At 49.4% G+C, this 20,368-nt stretch overlaps 1 protein-coding gene across 3 annotated transcripts; it reads right to left on the bottom strand.

Moving 5' to 3' along the window:
* Positions 1 to 12,010: 12,010 nt before the first annotated feature.
* RACGAP1 (Rac GTPase activating protein 1) lies at positions 12,011 to 20,096 on the bottom strand. 3 transcript variants are annotated; one of them, XM_042887672.1, is made up of 17 exons: positions 20,035 to 20,096; positions 18,937 to 19,025; positions 18,314 to 18,516; positions 17,802 to 17,938; positions 17,526 to 17,595; positions 17,266 to 17,319; positions 16,624 to 16,701; positions 16,373 to 16,490; positions 16,062 to 16,192; positions 15,700 to 15,864; positions 15,210 to 15,305; positions 14,785 to 14,983; positions 14,099 to 14,204; positions 13,810 to 13,942; positions 13,531 to 13,666; positions 13,162 to 13,267; positions 12,011 to 12,816 (listed from the first exon to the last, which is right to left on the bottom strand). In XM_042887672.1, exons 2-17 carry the CDS (start codon positions 19,019 to 19,021, stop codon positions 12,741 to 12,743), a joined length of 1,893 nt encoding a protein of 630 aa, XP_042743606.1. In that variant the 5' UTR covers positions 19,022 to 19,025; positions 20,035 to 20,096; the 3' UTR covers positions 12,011 to 12,740. The 3 variants fall into 3 exon arrangements, with proteins under 3 accessions (XP_042743606.1, XP_042743607.1, XP_042743608.1); XM_042887673.1 differs by lacking the exon at positions 20,035 to 20,096 and adding an exon at positions 19,425 to 19,522; XM_042887674.1 differs by lacking the exon at positions 20,035 to 20,096 and adding an exon at positions 19,294 to 19,371.
* Between the last annotated feature and the right edge of the window lie 272 nt (positions 20,097 to 20,368).

A 20,368-nucleotide genomic window follows, 5' to 3' on the forward strand; every position in this document is an offset into this window, starting at 1 on the left:
ATCAGCAAAATGCTATTCCTCACCCCACAGCTCCTGGGTACATCATTGCTTCATGGGATGGCTTGGAAGGGACCTCCATCCCAAAATGTGGGACAACTGAGCACCATCTTTATAGCATTTTCCAGAAGCATCTGCTATTGGTTTGCATGCATCAGCATCTCAATTTCTTTCCTCCAGAACCCAGCAGCATAACAAGGAATGCTTTCTTGTGATGTTAACCACCATAAGCAACACCCTCCTTTGGCTGTGCTTAGCTCCTGGAAATGGATCACTGCTATGCATTTTATGCCTTTCAAATCTAGGAAACCCAATACTTCCCAGTGTCCCTAAACACACAGCAGGTGGGAATTAGACGATCTTTAAGGTCCCTTCCAACCCAACCATCCCATGGTTCTATGATGATGGGATGTGATAGCACTGGATTTTGATTTTTGGGTTGGAGAACCATCACTGACCTGTCCAGCCCATGCATGTTTTCTCCTTTGATGCCTCAAAATGGCAGGAGCAACAACATTGACATTCAACAGAATGGAACTGGGAAGATCTATCAGACTTCTGTGTCTTTCTCCCCACATATAGAGGTGCTCCAGGCAGCTCTGTCCTGAAGGAGCCCTACAGTTCCCAGGTCCAATCGTTCTGCACACACACTTGTCCTGGAATTGTGTTTTTGGCACCGGGTGAGTTTTACCACACCTGCAACAGCTGCAAAACCTATTGAGACTAAATAAAAATATATATATCAGGCTAGAAACTGTTGTTGGGATTTTTTCTGACTGGCTCTGTTCTCAGGTGAAAGAATCCGATGTGGCTGAAGAGAAAAAAAATAGGGAGAAAATAAAGAGGATGGGGAAAGAGGAGATGGGGACGGTGAGGATGCACTGAGAGGTTGGGAAGGAGCCTTGCAGACCATGTCCCCATACGGGGTCACTGCTGCTCTGCTTGGAGCCAATCCCGAGTTGCAAACTTTTCCCCAGTTGGATATTTGCTCTGTGTGCACATTGAGGTGCGTGGAGTCCTTTCACACAGCAAACTGCCAAAAGCAGAGCTGTCCAAATCCAGAGATAAGGGACAGGGCCTTACTTGAACAAAGAGACATTTCCATATCTGAGGAAGTGAGGCAATTCTGCCTCATTAAGAAGGCTGACAAAAGTCTCCTAGGAGGAAGAAAGACAGCAAAAGATTAAAATCTGTGCATTACAGAGGAGAGCAGCCAGGAACGCTCACATCCCATCAACTGCAGAGTCAGAAGGAGGCTGCATGGCACCTCCAGCACTGGGGGTGACAGTGGTGGTGGAGCTCAGGGGGTGCCTGGAGGGAATGGAGAGACCCAGAGATGGAGCAGGCAGTGAGCAGAGCCCTCAGAACTGCACTGGGATCCATCCAGGGAGGGAAAGCCAACGCTTTGCTGCTTTGAACTCAGCCATCATTGTGTAAACGTTGAGCCTCAGTGCTCTAATCCGTGCTGGCATGTTCCAGGAGCACTTCTGCAAGGCTTTATCGTGAAAAAAGCAAACCACTACACATTCCAGCAGGCTCCTGGTATCCCTGGCTATGCACACAATGCTCTCCAAGGGAAATCTTCACGTGGCCTGCACGTGTTAATTGCCATTCGCAGGGCTGCTCTGTGAGCATGCCCTGCTGCACTGAAGGGTGCACGTGGAGAGAAAAGATTCCAGAGTTTCTGCTAATTCAGAGGGAAGTGTAAGATAGCAATGGGGAATGCAAAGCCATCCATGCAGAGTGCTCACACTGTGCAGATTGCTCTGCATCCAGCAACGAAACGGCTCCGGATGGGCTGCATTGGCCTCATTCTAGCTCTCTCTATTGAAGATGATGCCTTTCCAAGGTGCATTCCCAATGCTGACAGCCCCTTCCCAAGCTCAGCCCACCAGACCTGGTGGTCCAGCATGGACCAACCTGCGCAGTGCCCCTTCAAGGTGAGATTTCCCTTTCACCACCCCAAAATGCCCAGCAGAGAAGCCCCAGTATCACCATCAGTGGGGAGATCTGGGGGCACAGCAGAAAACCCAAGCATCTCTAGGGGCAATTTGGCAGCAGATGCCACAAGCATTTCCAGCACAGCAGCACATAAGTACCCTCAAAGCACAGCACGTCAGCATCAGTAGTTCATCTGGGGACGGGAGAGCAGAGGCAGCATGGGGAAGAGGGGAAAGGCTCCATGCACAGGATTGATACGCCAGGTATGTTGGCCAGAGAGCTCTCAGAGGATGAATAACATTCCCTGCATACACTGAAAAATGTCAGGCTGCTCTATCTGTAATGGTATGGCCTGTAATGGTTGGAGATGGTGCTTAGGAGTAGAAAGGTGCAGATGATTTTGAAAAGTCTTCAGGCAACAAACCTGTAGAAGCTCTGCTGGAAATCCTGCTGGGTGCCCATATCTATTTCTACACACTGAGCACAACCTCAGGGTCCCTCCTGGCCCTACATGGAGCTCCCAGCACTGCTGCTTCTCCCAGGGGCTCCAGCTGGGTTGGATGAAGCCCACCTGACCTGGAACATGTAGAGCTCTGCTTCTGCCTTCAGGCAGCTCTCACAGTGTGGAAGGTGAGCAGAGCACAGCACAGCCCCCAGGCACAGAGCAGTGCCTTCAGAGCTGCAGGAGCAGCAGCGTGGGCACAGGGGGAGGAGGAGGAGAGCTGCCTGCAGCTGCCATAGAAGGCAGAAGAGAAGCAGGTTTGTTTCTGCAGGGGGAGAAGAGTTATGTCTGCAATTCATAGCAGCTAAAAATACTCCCTGCATGGAGGACCGGTGTGTATGAGAGATGCTCAGCATTCCCAATGGGCAGCACTGAGGTGCCCAAGACCCAAAAACTTGTGCATGCTTCCATGCACTTTGGCTCACTTCAGACTGCAAAGCAGACACAGCAGCCTGGGCTGGCCTGCTTCTTACTAATTAGTGCACAAAGTAATCGAAGACCCAGCTCTGCTCTGCAGGTTCTTTATGTCAACGGCGTGACTGCAAGGAGTGGAGATCAGAGCCCAGCAAACAGATCCCTGGGGGGACTGATGCCTGTGTAGTGTACAGAGCAGCACAACTGCATTCTGCATGGGCTATGGCCAGCAGTGACTGCTCATGCACTGCAAACCCAGCACAGACTGGTGGCAGGACCAGTTCACCCCTTACCCAAGCTCCCATGGGTGCAGAGTTACGCACATAGCTCCCTTCTGCATCACACCAGCACCTCCCAGGGGACCCCATCCAACAGCAGGCCTGCCCGAATCATTTTGCATCTTCTCCAGTTTCAGCTGACAAAAAAAAAAGAAACACAGAAAAAGGCAACTCCAATCATTTTTCCCCTTTTGAAGAGGCTCATCCCCTGCGGACGGCTCACAGCAAGGGCGTGAGGAGGAACTCAGCTGGCCCCAGTCCCAGTAAATCACGGCTCAGAGACAGACGAACTCCATTTTGTGATTATTAACCCCAGCCCTGCTCCATTTGTTTGGCCTGTCTGAGGCTAAATATAGTGAGGGGAGCAGGCATGGCTGGGGAGAATTGTGTGCAGCTGTTAAGTACAGCCCCCCACTCCACAACCTCTCCCTAATAACAATTAAAAAAATAAAAATAATAAAGAGTTCCAGCAAAACAGAAAGACGACGGCTGGGAAATGAGAAGCAGCTGTGAAGAGGAGGGATGAGTTGTCCTGCAGTGAGGCCTGACTTCAAAACCTGCAGGAAATGTAAGAGAAATTCCACAGGCGCTTTTCCAATCCATCATCCCATCCATGTCCGGGGTGGCCGAGCAAAAAACATCTCCAGGGGAGCTCAGAGAGCCCCACGAAGAGCTGCTGGCTCTCCTGCCCCATCACCAATCCCCTGCTGTGCCTCTGGGACACATCCTGGTCGCTGCAGATGGAGGGAACATCAGCAGCAAGCAGGGGAAATGAAGAAGACCCCCAGTACCGTTTTCTGCACACCAGGCAGGATGTTGCTACACCAGCACTCTGCACACAGAAGCTTTCCTTTGGCTGAAAACCACACTACCCAATGTATTTAAACTGATTGCTTTCCCTTCTAGGCTTTCATTGAGCAGACAGTTCCACAGCCAAGCTTATCTCACTGCATAACGGCATTTATCTGACTCAGATTTCCCTGGGCAGATACTCCTGTCCTCTTTCCCTCGTGGCAAAGCCAGACCCTGCCTGTTGTGCTGACAAATTGCAACAGGGAAGCCTTCACTTGAGCCTGAGCCCTTTCACTGGGGCAGTGTTGGGTTGACCTTCCCTCCCAGCTGTGCTCCTGGAGGTGAAAAGAGCAGCGCCTTACCCAGACACCGGGCATCCTTTAGGACTTGCTGAGCACAGGGAAGCTCACTGCTGACCCCTAACCACCAGTTTTGTTCCACCTACCAGCAGCTCTGGCAATGGCCACTCACACCTAAGCTGCTTCTCAAGCAGCTGCAGCAGCAGTTTAAATCTTCTCCCCCAGGCAAAGCTCAGAAAAGGGAATGGAAGCACTCAGCCCGCCCTTAGGTTTGGATATGGGTGTCAGTGTACCAGCTGGCCAGGTAAAGCCAGGTGCATGCGTTTAGCTGCAATGCATTTATTTCACTTCACTGGAAGCGGTGTCTGGGGTGTGTTCCCATGTGTCCATATTTAGAGTATGGCTTTGGTTGGACAGGTCCTTAAAGATCATAGAGCCGTTGAATGATGGAATGGGTTGGGCTGGAGAACCGCAAAATGGTTTTGGTTGGAAGGGACCTTAAGATCATAGACTGATAGGATAATAGAAAGGGTTGGGCTGGAAGAGACTTTAAAGGTCACAGAGCCATAGGATGGTTGGCTTGGAAGTGTCTTCAATGCCCCCCAAGTCCCAACCCCTGCCCTGGGCTTCTCCCACCCCTCCATCAGCCCCCCAGGTCCCCATCCACAGCCATGAGCACCACCAGGGATGGGGCACCCACACTTCTCCAAGCAGCAGCGCCGGGGCCTCAGAGCCCCGCAATAAGTCATTCTCCCTCCTGATTACGAACTCTCCCACCCCTGCTCGTAGCTTCCTGTTTGCCAGGGCAGCTCAGGGTGAGCACAGCCTTGTTTTCGTGCAGCTCAGCCTTCCCGCAGGCTGCGGTTTTGGCAGCTGACAGCACGGGGCACCCCACAGCCAGGTGTGACCACACTGGGTCGGTTCGGAGCGAAGGAGAAGAGCGGGGAGCTGAGATCAAGGTGTGCATCTGCAAGAGAAGGAGCTCCCCAGCTCAGCCCCTCCTGGGGCTTCAAACCCCACCGAACTCTCTGGTCCTACACCTGCAGGGCTGCTCACCCGGTCCAGGGGCTCTTTATTCAGTGAAGCCCATGCAGTGCTCTGGAACACACATGGGAGGTTCGTGTTTTCCTTTGGAATGTGTCTGATATTTTTGATATTTGATATTTTTTTACTCTTCCAGAACAAGGAGAACAATTCCCTGCAGAAGGTGCTGTGGCTCCTGGCTGCACCCAGCCCAAGGTCCTGCAGCATCTCCACGTTTCTCTCCTACAGAGGAAGGGGTGAGCAGAGCACAAGCAATGCACGCTTTGTTCTATTCTCTCCATCATCTCTTCATGCACTGCTCCAGCACAGCAGAGTGGTCCATTCAAAACCAACCGACAGAGAAAACAATTCAGGCCTAAAATCTACCAGAAATTCCCCCAAATCACCCCCTTCGTACTCACTTTTGCCCCTGGCTTTGCTGTGCCCATTTAAGACAAGTGCTGGGTCCCGTCAGAGCTGCTCAGACCGATGCTCTCCCTGCTGCCTTTCAACCAATGGCCCCAGCTCCCTCCAAACAGCCACTCCAACCCCACCATAAACTGCTCCAAAAAATGACAAATTCCTCCCATGAAAACAGGAGGATGGAGATGCCTCCAAGCAGCCCCATCCTGAGTGCAGGCAGGGGAGGGAGAACACAGAGCGAGCATCTCATGGTGCAAATCCCTCACCAGGAGAAGCTTGATTTATTTACTGGGGCCAGGGGTACTAAAAAGCTTGGACAGGAATTTGCACTAAACCTTTGACACACAAGACATTTCCCTTTCTGGCCAAGACAAACAAAGGAAGGAAGTGTCTGGGACATTTAAAGCGACCTGGTGGAGACAGGTAAGGGCAGATAAGGGCTGAAGGAAGAGCGGGCTGGGCAAGGGTAGCATCTCGTTCTAAAGATTTGTTGGATTCCTTCAACTCTGCAGATAGGGTTGGGGGAGGCAAAACTGCCTGGGGGAAACTGCTTGCAATGGGAGAAACAGTGCTGCAGTGCTCAGCAGCAGATTTCTCCTTGCCCATCCTTTTTCTGCATGCCCAGCACTTATCCTATAGCTCACGGGACTTTGATGCCCATGAGCTGACCACCATCCATCTGCTGACAAATTATGCTGTGCAGGTGCCTGGGTGATGCTTGCTCTTCCCATGCCAGCAGCATCCCATGAGTTCCCAGCTTTACAAAAGACTCCTTGCCTCTTTCCAGCACTTGTTCCCATCTTCTAATAAAGAGAGCAGAGAAAATCCTTCTGGAGCGCACTTATGACGTGCATATTTTCAGCTGAACACTGCAAGAGTATTTGCCTTCAATTAGAAAAATGTTTTATTGCTTTCAGGGGTACAAATGCTGTGTTAGGGTGCATTACTGGCTCTGGCAGCTTCTCCTCTCCCAGCTCAAGACTTTGCATTTGCCATGGCTGCATGTGGCTGCTTCACTGCAGCTTTTAGTGTTCCCCTGCCTGCAGGACAGAGCGCATTTCCCATCCTTTGGGCACAATGCTGTGGCTCCAAGCTGCCATCAGCTCACAATGGATTTCAATGGCAGCCTCCAGAGCTAGAGGCCAGCGAGACAAGCCAAGCTCCAGCTCCAATGCTTCCTAAAAGGGTTAACCTTGTCTGCACGGGTTGATTTTCCTCTCCGGGTTTGTTTCTCGTTGGAGCCAACCCCATGCTTCCCACACGTATCCCTCCCTTACCACCTTGCTCTTTGACCTCAACCCTTCCCCTTCTCCACAAAATTCCCCTCGTTTCTTTTTAATGCTTTCCTCACCCACGATGTGACACAGCAGCAGCAGGGAGCTCACGGGGAGGCAGCTGAAAGCACGTCCACTCAGAGATCACGAAAACAAGGCTGCTGCCTTCTGGGTTATTTATAAATCAAGCTGGACAAATAAACGTTTCCTACCCAGAATGGTCAAGGTTAAGAACCCATAGTTCTCCTTCCCTACGGGGATGTCGCTGGTGACTCATTCCTGGCAGCACTCGGGGGCTTCCAGCACAGGGTGGGCAGAGGCAGCCAAGGGCTCCCTGCAAGGGGCCATGCTCATTTGTTGCTATTTAGCACCAAAAAGCTGTCTGTAATACGTGTAAATCCTTTATAAAATAAAAATTAAAACTGGCCGGAGCACCATCTTGAGGCAGACGATGGAAGTGGTGGAAGAGCATCTTGTAGCATCTTCCAGAGGAGGGAATCATCCTTGGACAAAGTCTCTGGTGCTGAGTATTCATCACAGAATCATTGCCATTGAATGTTGGGGCTGTAAGGGTCCTTAAGTCATAGGACCATAAGATGATTAGTTTGGAAGGGTCCTTAAAGATCATAGAATCATAGGATGGTTGGGTTGGAAGGGTCCTTAAGGGTCCCTTTGGATGGCATCCCTTCCTCCTGTCATATCAGCTGCAGCACTCAGACCTCAAACTTGCTTTGTGCACTTCCAGCCTCACGGTCTCAGTCTGGTATTTCTCCTACAGTAGGATGGATTTTCTCCTTCAACACCTTCCTAGAGGTTCAGGGATATGAAATACACGGGAAGCTCAGCTGCCAGCAAACCCCCAGGTCCTTCCCCTATTCTGTACCCAAAACTCTTCCATGCAGCAAGACCAGGCAGTGGGTGAATGCTTGGCTGCTGGGCCCCACCAACACCAAACCAACTCTCAGCACTCCCAGCCTCACCACACAGAGAACCCTCCGGGCTTATCACAGCATCAGAGCAGTTGGGAGACAGTTGAGTGTCTCTCAAGGGGCTGATAGGAGGGAAGGCTTTGCTCCTGCAGATAAGAAGTCCTCCCTGAGGAGCCAGGGGAGTCCGTTGGTATCTGAGTGTCTTCCAGAGCCTGGCAGATGAACCCTCTGAGCACACGAGATGCTCATGGAGGCTGCAGATGCTGTATTTTTGAGGTCAGCTAACCGAATCCCTCGCTATCATCTATTTTCTTTTCTCTCCAATTATTTTGCTCTTGTTGATGAAGCCTTTGTGGTGACCTCATGGGCTCATCAAGCTGTAAACAGATGTCTGGATCCTTGCGTTTTTAGAGATTAACAGAGAGAAGATGAGCACTTTGGGGCAGCAGTTCAGGCTAACATTTTGAAATACTTAACAGCTCCCTTCACCTGAATGCTTGGGAAGCTGCCCAGCCCTTGCTGCAGGTTATAGGAAACTAAAAGACGGGAGATTCGAGTTAGGAGGAAACTTCTTACTTGGATGAGGACAGGCTGCACTGAGCTGGGGGTGCTCCAGCCCTAGAGGTGCCCAAGGCCATGGAGGGGTGAGAACAGCCCAGAGCATGGGGGGCTTGAAGGACCCTTCCAACCCAACCAGCCTATGGTTCTTTGATCTTTAAGATCCCACCCAACCCAAGCCAGGCTGTGATTCTACAGCTCTATGAAGATGCAGGTTTGTAAGCATCTCTTGCCTGGTTTGGGTGGATCAGCTGTATCTGGAATACAACCATTCACTGCCACATCTACTGCTCCCCCCACAAGCCCACAGCAGCAAATCCAGCTTCTGCTGCTCGTGTGCCATCTGCTGCTCACAGACCAAGAAAGGAAAAAACCCAGGACTCCTTTATCCAGAATTCAACAGGCCTACACCTCCAGTATCAGGTAAAACTGGAGGAACGAGGGCATGCACAGAGAAGCTGTTCTGTTGTGAAGTCAACATATATGTGAAAACAAATATTTCTGCATATACAACATTGCTCTCACAACTTTTGTACACTTTATATATATTTTTTAAATATATTTCTTCCCTTTTCATTTTAAACCTGCTGCCCCACTGTGTTCCTTTGGCCCTTCTTACCTCCTGCTTCTGCTTTTCTTTTTTCCCTCTCCACAACCAAGGGAAGCCTCCACATTTCCAAATATGTTCTTTTACCTCCAAACAGAGGGGAAAAATGGAATAGTGTTCAAAACAACATGATTTTGCTGTGAAGTAGAAATTTAAAAGCAGTGGCCGTGGGGGCACCCCAGCCTATAGCCCCAGCTCAGTGATGGGAGCCCTGTGCCATCTGCTGGCCCAAGCCCTGCTGCAAGGTCTGCATGGAGAAGGGAATCCCCATCGCTCAGCCTAGCAGAAAATAGGCTTTTTAACTTTAAGTCTATCAGCCATTTTCCAGCTGAAAGGTTGCACTGACCCCACAGCAGCTGTGCAGAACGCTCCATGCCTCCTCAACTGCTGAGCAGGTGGGGAATGCAGGCACTGAATAAGCACAGTTCTCGGCCAGGGCTGTGCAATGACCAGCACAACCATATGCACCAAACAGCACAGGGCAGATGCTGAGGCACTCGCAGAACTCTGCCATTGCCCCCCTCCTTTCCCTGGAGGAGAGTTCAGACCAATGCAGTAGCAGCAAGCAGCACAGCAGCACGGCACAGAGGAGTAGATTCCATAAGATCCATAAAAGCACAGCAAAAACTGAAAGTGCCCTATTTGCCCTATTGCTGTGCACCTCACAGAAGCTTCACCTGCACTCCCACGCCAACAAGAAAAGTAATTGCAATTAATAGGACAAAGGTTTTGAGCATCCAGCCAGGACTCAGACATGGTCAGTTCACGCATGTTCAGTTTTCACCTTAGCTACTCAGGTTCTGCCCTTGAAGTGTCCCCACCCTCAGGCACTGCTTGCAGCATTTCCAAGCTCTGCGTTTCCTGGTGGTGCTGCTGAGCACTTCGGGGGTTCAGAGTCCCCTTTGTAGCCTGAGTCTCCTTGGACACAAGTCCAGACCTTTGTACTGCCTTTCCACGTGTGATGAAGGACCCAGAGCCTGCTGCCTGCTTTTTTGAGATAGTACCTCTGGTCATAGAGAGGTTATTTCTTCCTACAGACCATGCTGTACCTCCCATAGGTTACTGCAATCACAAAAACCAGCAAAAATGAAGATGAAGGCCAGGGCTCAGAAGCAGAGGATTGCCAATAGCAGCAGCAGACTGCTGAGTGCAAAGGAAGAGAGGCAGAAAAAGCAGCTCCCTGGGATAGGGGCACTGTGTGTGCCCTGCTGCAAGCCCCTCCCAGCCCTGCACAGGCACTTGAAGGCTTTAAAGTGTTTTTTCAAACTCGGGAAACGTCTGGGCCAATAAACCAGGATTTCCTTTCCATCAGCTCCGAGCATTTGATCACCATTCTTCCATTGAACACCACCATTGCCAGCCAAGGACCGTTTCCAAGCACTCTCCAAAGCTCTGTGCGTTTTTCATCTCTGCATCTCACTGCAGCTCTTTTGCTTTTCCTTCCCACTGTTTATCTCTCGCAGCACTGAGCCTTGCTTGGACTTCCTGTTTGGTTCTGTGGTTCGTAGCTTTCTCATTTGCTGTTATTTTTGACTTCCATCCAAGCTTTGTATGATATTAATAGCCACTTCACAGAGCCATTGCCATCCTCAAACCAGCCCTAATATTAGCAAAAGAGCCAAGAAGCCGAGTCCCTGAGGGATTCCAGCTCCCATTTTCTCCTCCATGGCATCACTGCTGCCCACAGCTCAGCCCCCAGCCCAGGGAGCCAAAAGCAATAAACGAATCCATCACCCAACCCCCAGAGCCACACAGTGGGGCTGTGGGAGCAGCGGTGTGGAGTTGGCCACACAAGAGGTGGAGGATGAGCTGCGGCTCAGGTTTATCCAGGCTGAGAAGTGATGCAGTCCTGAATGCAGCAAGAGATGGAGAAACGCCTTGTGAGAGTGAAATGATTCTATGGAAGTGCTCAGAAAGAATGTGCTCACATGATGATTCAGGACTTAGAACTTACTGAGTGTCCACCTGGTGCCTCAACAGCCTCATCGAGATCATCACTTACCACCAGTCTGGTTACAGCAGTGATAACAATATCCACACTTCTCCTTTTCTATTAAGGGCTGCAAAGAACAGGAAAAACAATCTGCCCCTTTCCTCTGATGAATTCTCCTCCCTTCCTTTGCATTGCTACAGTGACTCATCAGCATCCTGAGGTCTTTTGAGGGAGAAAATAAGAAGCTGATGATGGTTTTTGGCTCCTCTGTGCCAAGAAGAACACGATGCCAAGGTTCATGATTTCTCCCTTCTCATTTTAGGGTTTAATTGGGGCTCTATTTACGTACTTTTAATGCCTTCCATACTCGATTCCCTCTGCACACAGCTGCAATCCCACATTACGTTCACTATACATCACATTTTTCCTTTTCTGTTTGTTTTGACCACTAAGACCAATTTTTGTCACTTGCCCAAGCTGTTATTTAATGAGTGGTAACAAATCATCAGCGAGCTGCAAGCAGCCCTGGGCCATCCTATGCACACTGCCCACAGACCACAGTACCTGCTCCTTCAGGGAACACACCACATTTATCACAGGCACAGTCACCATACCCCACAGTTAAATAAAACCACACAAATTCAGCTGCTGAAATGCATTAGGTAACAGCCACCCAGCTGCTAAGCAGTTGTGGTTTGAGACAAACAAGCTAAACAAACTAGAGCAAAGTTTCAGGCAGGTCTGGACAGCCCCAGCCACAAACCAGCCTGACCAGCCCAGCACCAAGGGCTCAGAGTCTGTGGCCCCTTTTAATGATAACAGCAGTGTCACTTGTGGCAGAATACAGGACTGCAGGATGTATTCCTCTTCTATCACCTCAGCCCTGTTGCTTTCTAAAAGCTGTAATGCTAACAAAGTCATCTCCTGGGAGGAATCCAGGGTGAGTCCCAATCCTGCTGCTCTGAGCACAGGGTTTTCTTCAGCGTTTATTCAGACCCCAGACCTACTTTGAGAAGGGAAGGCAGCAGAGTCGAGGAGAACAGAGCAGGATGCTTTATTCTGTTTAAGCTGCACCTCAGCATTGCCAGAGCAATGCAGCACAAGAACCTTCTGTAACACTGCCCAGGCAATAGCTAAAATGCCACAGTACAGCTGAAGTGTTCAACAGAGTACAGAACCACAGCTCACAAGGAATATTGCAATTTACTCCGCTGCTGTGCGGGTTAAGATCATTTTCCAGAGCTCAGTAAAATCACATTTCATGAACTTCTGTACATTCACCCTAAGTTGCTTCCTGCGCAGTACTGTGCAAGTTCATCTCTCTCTGTTTGGAGAAACAGGTACTCCTAAAATCAAGGGTGTTTTAAAATCATCCTTTAACTTTATCTAGAGAAAGTCCTCTGCAAAAGTCTCCCCTGGTGAATCCAAGACAAATGCAGCACTGCCACCCTGAGGATGAGAGGCTGCACCACCACAATGCTTCAGGCATCAGGCAGAGAACAACGTGCTGCTGAGAAGCAGCAGGGAGTTCAATAATCTATATTAATACTTGGAATAGGACTTGTATTTATTTTCTTCACCAATGCTAAAAGCAGGTAGTAAAAATCCAGCACTGTGCAATATATTAATAACAATCCCATTGAAAGTCTTACTTAGGCTGAAAGAGAAAAGGAAAATGAGATTATTTCACAAGCTGCCGAGGAGAGGAGCTGCTGCACTCGTGTACATTGGTGTGCAAATCCTAGGAGGACATCTACTCCCAGGTCCATTTCATTTCAGCACGGGAGAGGCAAAGAATCTGCCTTGACGCCTCAGCTGGGTTGCTGACTTGCTTTTGTTCACAGATCTGGTTCAAGAGAAGTAGAGAAGGTGAGGTTTGAGTTTCAGATACAGCCATCCAACAGCCTCCCTTCCCCAGGGAACTTCACTCAAGTTCTACCCACCTCCCAAAGAAAAAAAAAAACCACAACCAAAAAGCCCACTTCCACACCTTCACCCTTCCATAAGGCAATGCTCATTAACCATTATGCAGCTTGCACTGTTACTACACCACTAATTAAGGCAAATAGATCCAGTAGTAAATCCAAGCTGCTCCCAGAATTGTGTCCAAAAGTCTATTTTACTTCCTCTTGAACACCCAAACCACCTGCAGCCATCAAAACATTTCCCTATGGCACCCAGAGGAACTTACTTGGGGGTCATGCTGAAGGTGGAGAGAACCTTTTGGCACAGGGAGCTGGAAGACAGCCTCCTGTACATCTGCCTCTCTGGAGTAGTGAGGGGTTCAAATATGCACTCTATAATAAAAAAAAGAGATAGTGAAGTGAGCAGCATGAGGACAGCTGAGTTTTCATTGCTATGCAAGCAACATCTGACATTTCCCAGCGTCTGTCAGAGATACCAGATTTGTCTAGTATTTTCTGGCATGCATTCTTTCCCTCTCCCTCCCTGCAGCATGCAGGAATGGCTAATTCCAACACTCTCACAAGCAGCTTTGATTGAGGATCATTATTTTCCATACAGAAGCCGCACAGCCAGTAGAGCAGCATCCAGCTATTACCTTTAACATCTGGTGTCTGTGGAGTGGAGTAGGCATTGGTGTTCTCAATTACATGTGCTGGGTCCACGTTTTCTTGCTCCACCATCATCAGCTGGCTCCAGTATTCCATAGGCAGCAGCAGAAGCCGCTCCACTACCTACAGAAACACCGTGAGCATCCAACATCAGGAACTGCACGCAGCCCTGACATGCAGACACCGGGCAGGCATCGCCTCAGCTCCCAAGGCAGGATTCTTTAGTGCAGTCCATTTACCCACAGCAGCTCTTCCTGCTCACCTACCTTGGGCTGCCGCTTTGTGTCCTGCAGGAGCGTCATCGGGTCAGGATCAGGCACTGCATGAGCAACTATGGTGGGGCCAAAGACTTTGGCCAGGTTGGTGACGTCCATTTTGGTGTCAGGGCTCTGAGCCACTCTGTTTTTAAAACAAAGAAAAGGAGTTTCTGCCTTTATCTCTTACTTAATGCTCCTGGCCCAAGACTTTTCACTCACAGGCAGCAACAGGAGACTATCAGAGAACACACCAGTGGCAATAAGCTCCTCCCTGAACTATCACTCCATCTGAACATACCTCTGCAGATGAACCATGAGAAAAGCCAGGGTGTCCCTATTGGCCCGAGGAAGTTCCCCAACTGCTTGGTACATAGCAGCCACACTGTTGTCCTCATCTGAGATTTCTGAGGGGAAAAAAAATTAAAGAATAAAAGTTTACATCTCAGAAAGCAGTTCTAGAGACACAGCTGTAGTATTTCCCTCACAGTAAGAGCTAGCCTGAGAAAAACCAGGAACCCTAAGCATTCCAGTAGTTCTATATCCTGGTCAAGCACTAGAATGTAACAGAATCATCACAGAATGCCTTAGATTGCCACCCACTAAATCAGTCCCACCCAGCCTGGCGCTGAGCACCTCCAGGGATGCAGCACTCACACTTCTCCAGGCAGCACCTTCTGAGCTAAGAATTCTCTCCTCACACCTCACCTAAACCTCCCTTCTTAGTTTAAAACCACCCCCCCTCTTGTCTTACCGCTATCTGACCGTAAAAAGTTGCTCTCCCTCCTAGTTAAAAGGTCCCCTCCTGTTTTGGAAAGAACTTGAATTTCTTTCCTCTTTTGCTGTGCTATTTTGGAATTTCTCCCCAGCAGCCTGAGTATCCGCAGCAGAGCTGCAGTAGGAGCAGCAAGGTCTGCCAGCTCACGTGTGAGATAAACTTGTCGTTAAGCCTTTGAAAAATGTGGGTGTCACTTTCTGTCTCCTTACCTGCAGCTTCCATAAAAGTCTTGTTTAACCTAAAAGTGAGAAGGGGTTCTTTCAGGTTGCGTAGAAAGTCTTTCAGGAGGCCGCAGATGGCGTGGATATCATCCACATGACTGAGCAAAGGGATATTTTTTGATCTGAGAAACTTCTCTTTCAGTTCTCTCACTGTCTTGTCACAGCCAGATATCCGGTAAAGGCCCTTCTGTCGGCAGAAAGCATTGCATAGAGGCAGAATATCAGTGCACAAAGCCTGCCTTCTTCTGTTCCCACTTCTTCCCCACACCTGAGCACTCAGCACAGCCACGGCTGCTCAGTCTCCCACTGAGCAGTGCTGCACACACCATTAACAAGAGACATTTAGGGTGACTGTCTGCTTCCCCAGCATCCCAAACCCATTTCACCAGCACTCTCCCACCCCTCATTTTTACCTCATGGAGGCCTCTCTGCTCGATCTCGTTAACACAGTGCACTACGATGGAAGGGATCATTGGAGGAGCAGAAGGGACAAAGTCCATTAACGTACCCTAAAGGACAGAAGAGCAGCAACAGAAAAAAGTACTCAAGTCTTCATGACACAGAAAATATTTTCCCCAAGGAATTCACAGCAAGATTTAGGCTCAAGAACAAGCCTTGTTTCTTGCTCACCAGCCCTGAGCAGCACTACACCCATCAGCACACTGCTGCAAGATCGCCCACACTGAGCTGCTACACACACAACATAACACCACTGCAACAAGACATCCCCACCAACCAGCCCTGGTTACTGAACAGAACTTCAGCAAGTTGGTTTGTTTTTTTTATTATGCAGCTCTGAGCAATGGGAGCTCTTCTGCAGCAAGGCAGACTTGGTGGAACTTCAGCACGCCCCAGCTCCAGCCAAGCATTTGGGTCAGCAGCCATGCATTGCCCCAGACTTACCTCCCCAATTTTGACAGGAGGGCCTGTCAAGGTGGGGATGCAGGGAAGAGGACAGCGCTCCCGACACTCTGGATGACTGACCACATGGCAGTCTCTGCACTTCAGAGAGATTTTTCCAAATTTCACTCTTTTTCCACAAGGAACACATGACTCTGGCTTGATAACCTAATGATTCAGAGCATACAGACAGGAAGAAATCAGTGCCTTGTAGTAACTCAGCTTAAACTGGATAACCAGGCAGATAACAGGCACGGTGAATACTGACTTGGGATGTAATGGCTGGTAGTTTCTTATCAATTAGCTTGCTATCAGACACATTTAATGAAAGTAGATACTTTCCAAGTTCCTGCCTGCAAACCTACCGTCTTTGAGACAAAGTCATGCAGCCTCACTCCCCCGCTGCTCTGTGGGGTGCCAGAACCATTACTCTCTGGTTTGAATTCCACCTGCTTAGAGCCTAAGCTTGTTTCACTGCTCCAAGGCTGCAAAGGACCTAGAAAACAGAAGAGGAGTGTCGACTAGACGGGAACTGTTCCCTTGTGCATCCCTTGCTAGAGAAAACATGCTACAAATCAGAGGCAGCAGCTTAAGTTGTGGAGCGTAGGAAACTGCAATGACAGGACATCCTCCAGCTAAGCAGTGATTAGGACTAGGACAACAGGCTGACACCTACCACTCTTCCTCTGGCTTCTCAGGCCGTAAGGCACAGTCTGGATGGTAGAGATGGCTTCAATAGGACCACCATCACCAGGAACCATGAGAGTCGTCTTTGCCACTATGGATTCATTTCCCTGTAGCAAGAAGGATGTTGTTAGTGACAGCAGTGCTGACGGGACAAGGATTTAAGTCTGCTGGCCCTGGAAACAGGTGTGCACTGTGGCCAACTGCTATAAGCACACACGAAGCCAGCTGGGACCACCATACCTGGTCTGCTGTGGAGCCAATCGATCGGATTTTCTTCTCAGGAGCTGGTGGGCCTTCAGCAAACTGCCTGGAAGAGCGCTGAAAAGACACAGTAATTTAGTCTAAAAGGCAGGTAACACTATTAACTTAGTGATATAGAAGTTCAGCACAACTAGAGAAGCAGAACAGCCGACTGCACACACTGCAGCAGCATTAAGTTCTCCATGGTATCAGCTGCCCAACAGAAAGTAGAAGAGTATCAGGAGGCCTCAACATACAGCTCCTTCAAATAGTTCCCCTGGCCAGCTCTATACTCCACCATTACCAATCTAGAGTGGAAATTTTCTCCTGTGTAGAACAGAAAGATTAACTTCCAACAGGAAGCTTCCCTGCACTGTTAGCTGCTAATAATTCCTAAATACTCTCTTACAAACTCAAGTTCATAACAAGATAGCTGAAACTCCACTCATTGTGCCCTGTGGAAAAACAGCATCAGAAATAACTTTCACACCAATTCTACACAGTAAGTCTGAGTTATATTAGAATCACACCCATCAGGATTTGTGACTAGCAGCTACCCGTCACAGGTGGCTGTGAGATGACAGGTGGTGCCAGTTAATGCTAACAATGGGACCTGCCTGAAGGGAAAAAAATTGAACATACCCTCTTCTCTCTCCTCTTCAGTCTGACAGCTTTCACCGCAGAGGAATCCCAGTCCTGTGGAAAACATTCAGCACTGGTCAGTTCGGTGTAAACACCGCACCTCCTCTGGTCCCCACTTTCATTGTTTTACCCAATAGCACACCAGAGAAATGCAGATCAGCTCTACCAGTTTAATACCGTAGTAATCTAAACACAAGAGGTCTCTGGAGATTACCCCACAGGTTTAAGATTTCATAGTTTAGAACTTGGAATTACATTACCAGTGAATCATCAGTCTTGTCAAAGCTGATGTCTGACAGAATTGAGCCAGATTCATCTATTGTAGACAGCCTAAAAACCAAGAATTAGAAGAAGCATGCATCAGTTCAGCTTGCAGGCAGCTGTGGTTGCTCCCAAAGCAGCCTTACACAAAAGAGCTCTATTTTAAACTGGAATAAAAGTGAAACTGTTGATATGGATGCAGCATGTATTACAGACACACACAGCTAGACCAATACCTGTCACTTACGCCGTTCAGACAAAACCATTTTGCCTACCTCTTGTTGCCTGAACCTCCGACAGAAACCTGTGGTCTGTTAAGAAAGGCAAGGGCAGACTTCTGTTCTTCACTTAGCTGAATGCTCCCAGATGCATCACACATGAGCAGCTCTCGAATCAGTTGTATTTGCCTCTCCTGAAAAAGAGAGAGAATATCAGAAGCCATTTAACTACGTGAACCAATCTCAGCTATTTGAGACACCACACAGATAGGCTCTCAGAAGTTGCTAAGAGCAAGTCCAGCACTCAGGCTGTTGATGCCTGCAAAGCCCAGGCTCTGCCAGGCAATAGCAGCTCAACTCCAAACAGCAGCCCTTTGCCTTCCAGGCCAAAGCAGAAAGCCATTACAAGGAAACAAACCTCCTTCTCACTGATTTTTTACTCCCCCTCGTTTTGTTTGGTTTTGTTTTTTTTTCCCCCCCTTCAGTCCTTATTTCCCATGGATAATTGCAGCTTAACCGCCTTCTCTCCACATTAACTGGAGCTAACCAGTAACAAAAGAAACACTCACCAGCTTCTCACAGTCTGCTTCAGCTTTTTGCCTGCGTTTGATCTCTACATCCACTTGATTGCGAGCGTGTTTCAGCTTCACGTCCAAAGCACTACGCTCAGCTTCACTTTTCATCACAAGGTCTTTGTACCTACCAAGCTCCTGCTCAGTTTTCTGCCACTTTCTTCGAAAGTCTTCAAAGTTCTTTGCCAACTGAATGAATTCTGGAGAAAAGGCACATACATCACTCAGATTAAGAGAGGAGATGCAGCAGCTCTCCTATCACTGAGAGCAGGTTTCTGTTAATTAAATAAAATCTCTATTAACTGAAGCGTGGAGAGGCTGGCCTTGCAGCAAACCCTGCTGTACTCCAGATGTTCCCAAGATCTCACACCCTTTTCAGACCAAATCCCAGTATCAGCATCAAGCAGAAGATAGCTCATGTGAGACCATGGCAAAGCCAGCTTGCTTTCATCCTGCGACTTCCTATTTCTCAACAATAGGAAAAGAAATAACCCTCAAATCTGACTGCCTGTAAGAGTGTTGTTACCCAAAGCCTCATCAAAGGATCCTTCAATAACAGCTAATGATGTTTGCTGCAAGAATATAAACACACAGATGCTGCACGCTGCCACAAAACTTACGGTATTCGTTTCCTTCACTTAAAACTTCAGCCTGGCGTATGAGCTGGTCACACAAATTCCACAGATTCCTCATCGTGGTATCCATCCTCCTGCCAAGAAAACAGAACTAAATGAACACCTCCAGGTGAAAAATGCATTAGCAGCCCACAGAAGAGAGAATCCCTTTCAGAATTCTCTTTTCTTTCGGCAAGATGTAAAAGCTGCCCCAAGAAAAGGCTTATGCTTTATGGAAAGACCTGCATCTAAACTCTTAAGAAGCAAAGACACTCAGCCTTCCAGAACTCAGCATTAGAGCAGCACAGCTCTTCAAACAGCCTGCAGGGCATTACAGAGGAGGCAAAAGAAGGAATCACAAACCATTTCCTTTCTGCAAGGCTGCAGGACGTGGCTCGGGCCCACTTTGGTGCTATGTAGGCCACCAGAATTCTATAAGCATTCAGAGCTTCACGAGGTAAAAATAGAAGCAGCGTTCTGAGGAATTTCAATACCGTGTTAAATTTAGCCGCATTTTAAGTTACAGCTCCTGCTGCAAACAGCCTTGGAAACGCAGGCAGTCAGCAAAATTCCTTCAAACAGCAAAAACAACGGCATAAACAGGAGCGGCGAAGAGGAAAGTCTCGAGCTCAGCAGCACAGAACGCAGTTCCTTAATAGAGAAAGGGCACTCAGGACAGCCTTGGTTAATGAATGATCAGGGTGGCTGCGAGAAGAGCCAGGAGGGGCAGAAGGCCCAGTTACAGACCCACAGCCAGGGGTTTTCAGCTCGGAAAGGTGAAGCTTCTGCAGTGTGAAGGGCGCTTCCATAACCCACCAGCACCGCAACGCGCCCGCAGCTCCACACGGAGCCTCACAGCCGCCTCCCGGGGCACAGTGAGCCGGAAAGCCCTGAGGTAAAGGGCGGGAAAGCCCTGAGGTAACGCTGCACGCACCGGGAAGCGACCCGACTTTCCCTCCGCCCGGCACTAAGGCGCCACCTCCGTCAGAAAACGGAGCCCCGCGGACCCCCCTCCCCCTCAGCCCAAGACCCTGCCGACCCCCCCAGTCCGACACCAGAACCCCGCGGACCCCAACCCCGGACGGGTTTCCCCCATTCACTCACGGCGCTCGAGCTCCCACTCCAACAGCCGGCCTCAACCGCCCCGCGATTCGGTTTGAATCCCCGCCGCCAGCCAATCCCAGGACGCTCTCCACCCTCCCGGTTTCTGATTGGTTCTTCTCGTTGTGAGTCTGAAGTCAAGCTGGCGCCATGTTTGTTAAGGGCAAGGCTGTTCCGCGCCGCTGATTGCGGGGCTGCCGGGTGATGAAGCCGACCAGGCGCCATCGTTACTATTGGCAGCTGCTTCTAGCCTGTGCTGCTTAGCAACAGAGCGGGGGGGGATGGCGGCGGGGACCGAAACCCCAACCCTTGGGCTGCTCCTTCTGCAGCGACCCCG

This window comes from Lagopus leucura, unplaced genomic scaffold (genome assembly GCF_019238085.1).
Source record: "Lagopus leucura isolate 7727_CA_CO unplaced genomic scaffold, USGS_WTPT01 Super-Scaffold_100103, whole genome shotgun sequence".
NCBI classification, from domain to species: domain Eukaryota; kingdom Metazoa; phylum Chordata; class Aves; order Galliformes; family Phasianidae; genus Lagopus; species Lagopus leucura.